The 12,322-nt window shown below is 40.7% G+C and overlaps 1 protein-coding gene and 1 long non-coding RNA gene across 2 annotated transcripts; both read left to right on the forward strand.

The window, feature by feature from the left end:
• The first annotated feature begins 369 nt into the window (after window positions 1–369).
• LOC145443317 (uncharacterized) lies at window positions 370–4,667 on the forward strand. Its single transcript, XR_013916389.1, has 3 exons — window positions 370–525; window positions 1,821–1,995; window positions 4,247–4,667. It is a non-coding gene; the product is annotated as an uncharacterized LOC145443317 (long non-coding RNA).
• A 5,417-nt stretch (window positions 4,668–10,084) lies between these two features.
• LOC145443168 (GPN-loop GTPase 3-like) lies at window positions 10,085–11,798 on the forward strand. Its single transcript, XM_080321159.1, has one exon. It carries the CDS (start codon window positions 10,822–10,824, stop codon window positions 11,671–11,673), a length of 852 nt encoding a protein of 283 aa, XP_080177285.1. The 5' UTR covers window positions 10,085–10,821; the 3' UTR covers window positions 11,674–11,798.
• Window positions 11,799–12,322: the final 524 nt, after the last annotated feature.

The raw sequence follows: 12,322 nt of genomic DNA on the forward strand, positions 1-12,322 counted from the left end.
TAGTAGTCGCAAAAATTATAGTCGCATTTAGCTCATTGGATATGTTGCACGTTCCTCGTCATGTATTAATATGAAAGTTTAAAATGGGTGAAAGTAGATAATTATTCCATTTGAATTTTCAATTCTTCTCAGACGTTGAGTTGACATTGATCTTTAGATATTTCGCCCATTACCTTCCAATAAGTATATTGCGCACGGCAACATTGTGCCGACATTCACAAAATATATTGCACGACAATAACATTGCCTACATTACAGCGACATTCACAAAGTAGATGGGCCCTAGGGAAAACTGATTGCTGAGTCATGTTGTCGTAAATGAGAAAGCACACTATAGACCCTTATTATCAATGGATTCTTCATACGGTTGAGGCAGGGGCATACCTGGGTCTGCGTATACAACATTGAGCACTTCATTTTTAGCAGGAGTCTAAATATTGAACAGGCAATGTTATATAGTACTTTTCAACTTCGGAGCAACGCATTGCAGTCGTGGATTGTCCATGGATTAAGAAGTTGAATCATGTAAGTTGGAGTGATGAGCTACGAGGAATTATTATTGTTCATGTTCATTAATCAGTGATTAAATTAGCCTGAAAAAAGTGTCATAAATGATGCGCAAATAGACTCTGTGACGGGGGCCCCCGATCAGGATTTCGCCAGTGGTGCTCAAAATTGCTGCATGATATTTTGACATTGTAACTCTACGACAACGACTCGATGTCTCGTTGAATCCAAGTGTGCCATAATTCACAGTGACGCTAATCTGGTATGCATGATTTCTATAGATATCTCAGATTGGCCGCATTACTTCTGTTCTGATTAGTAGGGCTTGGCAAAATCGAGCAACTGAGTGATTGATTCTGAATCCGGTGTTAAGTGTCAAGTATTCGATAATCACTCATTATGATGCTATAATCATAACAGTATGAGTATTATGGAAAGTTGAAAACGTATCTTTTATGTTTCCACTAAGAACATACAATTATGCCGTGCAAGTTTTACATCACACTAAATTACAGATATTTTGGTGTATTTTCGACCGATACCTGTTTTATTGCACTTTGTGACTATGCTGTGGGTTAATCATGACTTCACAGATATGTCATTTCAACTAAAGTGAATAGCTTTGTACTACGTATTTTGTATGCTACTTATGCATTGGAAAATAGTATCAAAAATATAATTTTATTTGATAACGGTACTCTTGGTGGCCAATAGCGTATAATTTCAGAGGGCCTACCCGAAAAAGTCATTTACTTGGCTCGAATCAATAGAATTAATGGTGACCAGTGAACTCGGCCCATGGTGACTTTGTCAATACAAATTATTATAAATTTCGTGAATTGTATTAATAATTGAAGGCAATGGCGAATTGGTGGTGGTGGATATGTCGTGTGAATGTTATTCTCACAGGGGGCGGTATCGTATGTCGGATGTATAAAATGTTATATTAGACATACGGAGCTGTATAATGTTGACAAAGAGTGCAGAACGTCAAGGATCAGATCGCACATGGCGAATTCGGTGTATCCCAAGATTAGGGTGGGAAGGGCTTAGGTTTAGGCTGAGTTCACCTCTGAAGGCCGAGTTCAATGGGCCGAATTCACCATGGCCCGAGTTTCACTGGTAATCGAATTAATACTCGATTTAGATTCGAGTACTCATGTGCCCAGCCCTACTGATTAGTGAGTAGAATGTGCGAATAGCCGAGCTTGTACACCATTGTTTTTGTTTTTTAACAGGATGTTATAGATAACTGGCTTGAGTTCTTGACAAATGCCTTCACTACACCTATTCTAATTATTTAAATTTTCTAGATCGACAATGTCTTCAATTAATGGCAACAACGTCAAGCAGGCTGTACGAAGAATGCCTTGTAGACTGGGGCCGACATCGTTTGGAAGAACTACTGCCACCTAGAACAAGCGTTGCTTTTACACTACAAAATCGGTGCTGCATCATGCTCGGGAAAAAGTCAAAAAGCAATTGAAGGTATAAAACGTTGAATACACTATTTGGAAACCAGAGGTAGGCAAAGTAATCATATTCTGTACTGAAGTGGAAGTAACGGCATGAATTTATACACACGTAGATGTAACAAGTTACAGGGTGTGTCAAATCTATTTGAAATACAAGTAGAAAATTAAGTTCTGAAATATGCTCAAGTAATTACTTTCAAAAAGTAGATTTGGTCGATGTGTTGCATACGATTGCCCGACATATGAACATGCGACACAATAAAAACGACAGTCGAGCATGGAATACTTTATCATGCGTCACCTAACCCAAGCCTAAATTCAACCGTAACCCGTAATTTAACTCACATGCTCATGTGTCGCATCCTATAATGTCGCATGCTTGTATGTCCACAGACCGTTGCACACTCAATAGTTGGAGGGGTGATCAAAGTAATCATCGTTTGCACTTGAGTAGAAGTAGTAGCAACGCTGTTAACTTGTACTCCAGTATAGGCTAATTAGCGATTCACAAGGCTTGTAAAAATCACTTCTAAAAGAAGCAGGAAAGTTCTGAAAAGTAGGCCTACACAAGTATGTACTTAAGAAGTTTCAAAAACTATATTGGTAGCATTACATACTTTTAGCACGTTGTTGTTAGGGCTGGACAAAATCGAGTACCCGGGTGATTCGATGCTGAATCGAGTATTTATCTTCGATTCGAGTATCACTCATTATGATGTCACAACATTGTGAATGATGACAAGTTGTATGCAACTTCAAAGACGAAATTACCAATTCTACATCACATCGAAGATTGTTTGGTAAATTTTCGATCATACCTTAACCTAGCTCATTGCACTTTATGACAATACATGTGTCATTTACACGAACATGCGTAGCTATATATGTCCTACATGTTTGGTATTCTGCGATTCGACCTATCGAGGTTTCAAGGCCTCACAGTGGTATATAGAATCAAAATTCTAATTCCCCGTAAAGTATTATATAGTTTCGAGTACTGAAAATATATAATACTTTACCGACAATTAGAATTTCGATTCTATATTCGTACTCGAAACTTAGATCTTCTTTCACTTACTCGACTCGAATCATTGGAATTAATACTCAATTCAGATTCAAGTACTAGAATCATTGTGGCCAGCCCTAGTTATTGTAGGTGGTTACTTCCAAACAAAGATGGTCAGAGTAGTCGTCGTTAGTACTGAAGTATCAATAGCGATTTACAAGACATCAAACTACCTTTCAAGTGTAAGTAGAAAGTGAAGTTCGGAAGAGTAGGCTACTGGAGTTTCAAAAAGTGGACGAAGTCGAAATGTCGAGACTTATGGCATGTAGTCGTAGGTGCATGCTTCTGAACAGAGATGGTCACAAAAGTAGTTGTTTTCAGCACTCAAGTAGAAGTATTTGTAGTGTCATCAATGGAGTAGAAGTGGTAGTAACGCCATGTATTTCCACTCTGGTACAAGCAGTGATTTACAAGGCTTGTCAAAACTACTTTATGTGAAAGCATAATTTCTGAAAAATACTCAAGTATGTCCTTTAGATGTTTCCAGGGTTGTAACCAAGTCACAAGTCAATCTCACCTATATAGTTTTGACTCGAGTAAAGTCGAGTCATTTTCAATTCACCACCGAGTCAAGTCCAAGTCAACGAGTATAGGTCGAGTCCGAGTCATGGTATTATGACTCGAGTCCAAGTCATTGCGTTGACTGCTCAGTTTCCTGTTAAATTCTTGTTTAATCCACTTTTTATAACTTCGTTCGGTGATATCAACGGTTCACATTTATAATATAGGCTACAAATTTTCTTCACCTTCAACGGTTTTTGGTCGCATTTTAAGTAGGCTACCGCTACCATTAGACGAAATACCAATAGTGTGGTTACTTTACTGTTTTTCGAAATTACAATGTAATATCGGTCTGAGTCTCGAGTCGTATGACCGTAGTCATTGCATAGATTGAATCGAGTCGAGTCATTTCCGAATTTTGAAAAAATGACTCGAGTCATCAGAAAAGCGCAACTCTAGTCGAGTTATTACAATTACAACCCTAGGTGTTGCTACAAGTTAATTTGATTGGCGTGTTGCATACTCCGTATCGCTAGTTCAGAAGCTATCCACACTCGAGTACAAATGGAAGTAGCGATTTACAAGACAAATCACAATTACTGCAAGTGGAAATATATAATGGAGTCTGACACATATTTCATGTGCTATGAAGAGTGGATCTACAAACTATTTGCTGACATTGTTTTATGTGCTTCAGGCGAAACAAGGACTGAGAAGAAACCTGTTGTTGCAACCAAGTTTATTGCCAAAGACGAATACGCGCTCGCGCTCTTAACATTATGCGGTGCAACCGATGCATCATTTTACGTCTTGCAATGGTAGTTTCTACTTATGATTGCTTAGGTCTGTTTTTAATTGTCTTTACAGTTGTCCTTTGTCAAATTACTGTGACACGTTTCTTTCAAATTTCTCATATGCACCTCAATTGGAATGTTTGTCATGTTAGAACTAGTTGCTGTTACCAAAATTCATGTGACACATTTATTTCATATATTTGTAATTTTGTGATCGAATTTTCACTTAATCTTTATATACTTTGTTAAATAATAATAGTTCATTACGTTGTACTTGTAATTTGCAATTTTCCAGTAATCCAACATGAACAGTTTGTGAGCTTATATGATGTTGGATTTCATGTAGTTGGAGCAGGTATCGAAGTGGAGGAGGTCATCATGGAAATCATGGAGTATGGCGTCCATAGGGAGTGGCGTCACGTCCACAGTACGTGGACTGGCGTCAATAGGGAGTGGCGTCGCGTCCACAGTACGTGAACTGGCGTCCATAGGGAGTGGCGTTACGTCCACAGTACGTGAACTGGCGTCCATAGGGAGTGGCGTCACGTCCACAGTACGTCAGGCGCGTCCATAGGGAACCACGTGACGTCCAGGCTAGGTCAGCCGCGTCCATGAGGGGTCGCTTCATGTCCACAACACGTCATTGCGGACGTACGCAGGGGGCAGACAGGACGTCTCTAGTTGTCGACAAACCCACTCCAGGGAGGTGACGGCCGTAAGTTACCGGACGTCCTGCCGGCAATTCCACCGGAAGTCAACTGGACATCGAGTGTTTGCTGGGTTTATACAAGGATCTATATGTGAATTTTCAACGCCAACACCGGACGAATAAAGGATCCATATTCCACACCCTTCCCTAAAACCCGCGCGAAATCGCGAGCTTCTATAGGGGCAGCCGGATCCAAGCAGTGTTGGGATCAAGTCACTACCTTCGAGTCACGAGTCATTTCGAGTCATTGCACATTTTGACTCGAGTCAAGTCAAGTCAATCGATTTTCAAAGGTGACTCGAGTCAAGTCAAGTCACTCGATTTTTGGAGGTGACTCGAGTCAAGTCGAGTCAAGTCAAGTCAAGTCACGAGTCAAGTCACATTTCAAGTCAAGTTGCCTTTTCGAAGTATTAGGCATGATTACGTCATTGCAATTTGCTAGCTGTCGGAAATACAGATTGAGTGGTCATTAGTTCCGAACCGATAAACGAGTTAAATGTACTCGCAACAGGACGCCGTATCGCTCACATATACGTGGAACTGTTAAACTACGTATTTGCATAGCCTCAGTTTATAGTTACCAGCCAATATAGAGAATAGACAAACGAATTGATAAGATGCAACACATTACCCATTTACAAATTGATGATACAATTCGAGCCTGCGCCAATGGTTGAGAACTATATAAACTATATTCGATTTCAATAAGACAAGAGGTTTGGTTAAGGTAAGAACAAAGAACAGAAATATACATTTCGTTATTTTATTACTTTAGTACTCGAGTTACGGCAACGTAAGCTGTAAGCTTCGATCACTTCGTTTGCGGTCAATTTATTTGTGAGAGAACAATCCAGACTCAGTGAAACGCACAATATTTGAATGATTATTCGCTCTCACGGGTTACACCAGCGTTTCGCGAACAATCCGAATATATGCAAGGTACAGTGATTTTTATCCACGCCGATTACTTGATGACTCGAAATTGACTCGTGAATTTTGGTCCGAGTCACGAGTCAATCCACATTTCTGATACGCCGAGTCAAGTCAAGTCAAGTCATTTTAGCAAAGTGACTCGAGTCAAGTCAAGTCATGCGAAAAAGGTGACTCGAGTCTGACTCGAGTCAAGTCATGACTCGAGTCATCCCAACACTGGATCCAAGACATATATATTTTCTAACGAACTTTTCACACCTACAGGATACGTAACAGTATTATAACACAACTCGTACCGTGTCAGTGATATTTATGTACCATTGTACACACCAAATTTGATCGAGATCAAACGGGAGAGCAGGTTTCAAATCACCCTCCCCCACAACACTCGAAAAAAGAATTGTAGGCTATATGAGAATCACGTCAGATGAATGAATAAATAAGGATTTCGTTGCGGACTCTTACACGAGTTCACGAATCCGCCAGGGAAAGCGGATTTGAATATCCGCCCCCTTCCCCCCCCCCCAAAAAAAACACGATCTTCTATACGCGCTGTTGACTAACAGTAAAACAACATCTTTTGATAGTATTTTGCGGGCAAATGCCATACCTAATAATTGCTACCTAAGCTGGGTGGATAAGGCAATAGTTAAATATTTGGATGGCCGGCAGCCGCTATAAGTGAAGTGATATGTAGGCTGGTCATCGGAATATTTTCTTAAATTCGCTATCTTATAGTGGCTGGCAAATCCGGTTCAAATTGTATTGTGTCGGGGCAAGTCGCATGCCGTGTACAAGTGTGTCTAGTCGCATGCTTCAGTTTATAGAAATCAAGCCCCTTTCTACGGTGTATCGCATCACGTATTCACGGACGCATCGAGCAAGACACTTGTTTATCTAGGAGACTGTTCACCTCAAATTCCCGTAGAAGGGCAGTTCGTGTCACGCTTACATAGTGAGCGGGTATCCCTGCAAACCTGGTCAGCGGTCAGTTGGTCACGCAGAGCGATCATTATGCAAAGTGATCTGCTTTATCGAAATGCACTGCACGTTTTGTCCCGCTTAGAGATGACTATTACGTATTATGAACTAGAAATATGATAACAGACTTTGGCCCCAGACGAGTAAAATATAGCTGAGAAGAATGTATTGATATATTGGTTCAATTCACCACCTTTAGCAATTAATGCAGATTTAGCGCTATTTTTTAGCGCTTTTTTCTCAATATTTAGCGACATCTAGCGATTTTTGACACCAGATTAAGCGATTTTCTTCCATCCGGAGTTGGCATTCGTGAGCAGTATCTATGGATGACAGAGTTGAACCATAGTGTCCTATATGGTGTCGACACAAGCAAATCGCACGGTTCAATGAAATTGTATCACGTCACAGTTTCCATTTGGCTACAGGCAATTTGACGGTGATTTTTGACCGACTTGCCGAGCATTAAATTTGATGAATCGGGTATCAATCGAAAGCTGACGCTGTACTGCTTGCGAAAATATAAATTTTATTCCACTCGTGGACCTGGAACCCCCACAATCTGCCCCAAATTATTCATTGTCGAGTAGATTGGCAGTGTGACGCAACAATGATGTCTGGCGAAACGAGAGACTAGCTCAAGAGCAAGGATGCGGCCGAGCGGCGAGAGTGAGATCAGCTGACGTCGCGGCAATAGCAATGTGCAACCGCGCCACAGAGAAACGCTGCGCTGTTGATACTTTTTCTATGCGTTTCGGTACAAGCAAGCACACACCAGCCTTTTCTTGACTAGTAAGGGTAGAAGTGGGTCCACGGAATGTATTAGGGTCCTACCAATTTTCGCGCAATATCCTTCAGCTGATAGAGATATGTAGGCTACGTCTAAGTAGTCTACATTGGATATGTCAGATTATTATGATATCGATTGCCTTAGCCCGCTTGTTGCGTAGGGCTCCAGAGATGCGTGGCGCTGTTGATACTTTTTCTATGCGCTTCGCTAAAAGCGAGCACACACCAGCCTTTCCTTGACTTGTAATGGTAGAACTGGGTCCGCACAGAATGTATTTGGTCCCTACCAATTTTCGCGCAATCCTTCAGCTGTTAGAGATATTTCTAGTAAGAAAAATATACTTTCAAGTAATAAGATTCACTCAAGACAGCAAATTTAGATAATGTAAATATATCATATTGTAGTAATACAACTACAGTGTTGAGTTTTCACTCTAGTCCCCATAAGCACCACGTCGGTGACCTTGCCAAATTCCGAGAAGGCGAAAAAGTGCAAACTCTGTTGGGCCGAATGGACAATGGACATTCAGTTATTCACAGATGCGAAAAAAATACTGCAAATCCGTTTTACGTAAGTTACATTAGGAATATATATACAGGCTACAGAATGAATATAATTCAAATATCTGTGATACCACTGTATTACTTTTGACGCAAAAGGTCCCCGGCATTCAAAAAAACTATTTGGTGATTGAAAAATGCTAAACCAAATTCCAACGTCAACGTTTATAGTGATATCAGATATATTCCAGTGAAAAACAAAGGTATGAATTTGGTGGTAACATTTTGGAATCATTTGGCAGGTATGGCCCGCAAGCTTTCTAGTAACGGATTGAATCCGGACAGCGATACCAGTTTAATTCGACACTCCTGCTGATAAACTTTATTCAACAATCAACATTTTACCTGCTGCATCCGCGGACCAAGTCCTACCCATACGGATCAAATAAAAGCTTGTAATGTATGCTCATGCTCAATGCTCCTTGCTCACACTTAACCATAAAAGCGACTATAGAAAGTATCGACACCCGCCATCAACAGCGCGACGTGTCTATGAAGCCCTACGCAACAACCGGGCTAAGGCAATCGATATCATAATAATCTGACATATCCAATGTAGACTACTTAGACGTAGCCTACATATCATTATCAGCTGAAGGATATTGCGCGAAAATTGGTAGGGCCCTAATACATTCCGTGGACCCAGTTCTACCCTTACAAGTCAAGGAAAGGCTGGTGTGTGCTCGCTTGTACCGAAACGCATAGAAAAAGCATCAACAGCGCAGCGTTTCTCTGTGGCGCGTTTGCACATCGCTATTGCCGCGACGTCAGCTGATCCCACTCTCGCCGCTCGGCCACATCCTTGCTCTTGAGCTAGTCTCTCGTTTCGCCAGACAGCATTGTTGCGTCACACTGCCAATCTACTCGACAATGAATAATTTGGGGCAGATTGTGGGGGTTCCAGGGCCACGAGTGGAATAAAATTTATATTTTCGTAATCAGTGCAGAGTCAGCTTTCGATTGATACCCGATTCATCAAATTTAATGCTCGGCAAGCCGGTCAAAAATCACCGTCAAATTGCCTGTAGCCAAATGGAAACTGTGACGTGATACAATTTCATTGAACCGTGCGATTTGCTTGTGTCGACACCATATAGGACACTATGGTTGAACTATAGATAACTAACCTACGGATAGATGGGCAGCACGAGAGTCACGGTCGAGTGATGCGACAACGGCAGATTTGTTGTCGCTTCATAGCATGAAACGGGAGCGTAATTGCTAATCCCATAGATGACGACCCGAGCGCTCAAATTAAATAAAGTTGATCTTATTTGAAAGCTACAGTCGCGCTGATTCTGATAATATACATTAAATTTTCATCAAGGCAATGGAACCACCCCGAAATAGCCTTCAAAATATGAAAATCGGCATTGTTCTAAACAATCGCAACCACGCACGGACCGTTGTTATGGTCATTGTGCTGCGCTGTTGCAATTGTTTTAGAACAATGCCGATTTTCATATTTTGAAGGCTATTTCGGGGTGGTTCCATTGCCTTGATGAAAATTTAATGTATATTATCAGAATCAGCGCGACTGTAGCTTTCAAATAAGATCAACTTTATTTAATTTGAGCGCTCGGGTCGTCATCTATGGGATTAGCAATTACGCTCCCGTTTCATGCTATGAAGCGACAACAAATCTGCCGTTGTCGCATCACTCGACCGTGACTCTCGTGCTGCCCATCTATCCGTAGGTTAGTTATCTATAGTTGAACAACTCTGGTTGATAATTTTCGACTTAATTATTCCTAGTGCCTACATATATTATTCCAGGTTAGATTAGAATTACTGAACCTTGCAGTTGAATTGAAAATAAGTACAAGAATGAAGTTCAGTTCATATTAAATCAGAGTTCATTCTAAATTTCTCATATGCACGATAACGGCAAATGCCTGTGTGACAAGCTTGGATTGTTTCACACTATACAGTTCTCCGACGTAGCATTTTCAGGAAAACCGGGTATTGTACTAAAATATAATTGAAGCATAAAATCATTTCACAAATTATGTTGGTATTAGATTACTGGCATCTTGTTTGCAATAAAATTAGGTAACTGAATTATGAAGATACATTTTGGGTTGTACAGAACTTTGATATACATTTTAGTAATATATTCATAGCATAAATATCTTGAAACCGAAGCTTTTTGAGCTGACACTCTTCAGGGGCAATCATCAGCGAATAAGGTTTCTGGTTTCAATATATTTGTGCTATGCCCTACTGGAATCTCGGTACGTTTTGCCTGATTTATCAGGTGAACAGTGATGATTCTCCAAGGTCAAGTAATATAATGAAAAAATAAAACATAGTGTGAGCACAGGACACCGATTCCATACAGGATGCCATGAATATATTACTAAAATATACTAGAATTATGTAGTCGTCATTGTCTGGAACCTAGAGGGTTATATGCAACCATGATTACAGTCGGCTAAGTTTAATCCTTCTCTCTTTTTGAATAGCACTACTTGTGTATACTGTGATCTCAGAGAATATCTCAAAATGCCGCACTATGCCCAATTGGTAATGGGCCCTGCTGGAAGTGGCAAAAGCACATACTGCTCTACAATGGCCGAGCATTTCAAAGTCATCAAAAGGAACTGTCTCGTTGTTAATCTCGATCCGGCTGCCGAATATTTCGATTATCCGGTTGCGCTCGACATAAGAGAACTAATTCAACTCGATGACGTCATGGAAGATGAGGATTTACAATACGGACCTAACGGAGGCCTTATCTTTTGCATGGAATACTTCTTGAAAAACATGGAATGGCTCAGAGAGTCGCTTTTCGATGATGCAGAAGAAGACAGCTACTTCATGTTTGACTGCCCTGGACAGATCGAACTCTACACACACCTTCCTGTCATGAAAACATTAGTCGAACATTTTTCAAACTGGGACGTTCGAGTTTGCGGCGTGTTTTTGATCGACTCCCAGTTTTTCGGTGATCCCAGCAAATTCATATCCGGCATGCTAACGTCGTTATCGTGCATGATAAATTTAGAGATAACTCACCTCAGCGTTATGACGAAAGTCGACAAGCTTTCGAAAAACTCAAAAAAGGAACTGCGTAAATTCCTAGATCCGGAATTGCAGAATCTAATTTTAGCGGAGATGTGTGACACCTATCACGACAAAAAGTATAGAAAGCTCACTGAAGCTCTATGCCAATTAATCGACGACTATAGTATGGTACGATTTGTCATGTTTGATCGTAGCAGCGAAAATTCGATCAACGTTTTATTGCAACATATCGATACGGCTTTACAGTTTGATGAGGACCAACCAGTTAAAGTGAAAGATTATGAATATGATGATGAAGATGATCGTTGTGATGTGAATGAGCGTGACTGAGCCAACCAAAGCCAAGATGCCGCGTTAAAATAGGACTGCGCAAAATCGAGTACCCGAGTGATTGATTCTGAGTAGAGAATTAGGTGCCGAGTATCAATCATGAAATTAAACAGAAACAGTATGAATGAGTAAATTTGAAATGTGTAACTTTTATGCAGCTGCAAAGAACATACTGCCAGTTCTACATTACGTTGGAGATAATTTGGTATCTTTAAGTCCATCCCTATTTCATCGCACTTTGTGGCTATGTGTGCGTTGATCGCGACTTCATAGATATATGTCATTTCCACTAACGGTCGTAGCCTTGCGGTGTGGCCTATCAAGGTTCGCAGCCTTCCTCAATGGAAAATAGTATCGTAATTAAATTCTCATTGATAAATTGAGTCTTAGTGGATAGGAGCGTACTCGACTCGAATCATTTGATTTAATACTCGATGCAGATTGGAGTACTCAAATCAGCAGTACGGCGTAGCATGATTCCTCAAAATCGTTATTTTTTCTCTGCGTTAAAATGGCTCGAGTAACCGGTTTGCGCTGCTCTATGATATATCAACTACCTTTCCTCCCCGGCACTTGGCAGTGTGTCCACGTCAACCCCAATATTACTGGGCTATTGAAACTTGGAAGCCCTAGGGATACATGTGGATGT

This window comes from Botryllus schlosseri, chromosome 7 (assembly GCF_051294905.1).
Source record: "Botryllus schlosseri isolate E-star chromosome 7, Bs_hap1, whole genome shotgun sequence".
NCBI lineage: Eukaryota > Metazoa > Chordata > Ascidiacea > Stolidobranchia > Styelidae > Botryllus > Botryllus schlosseri.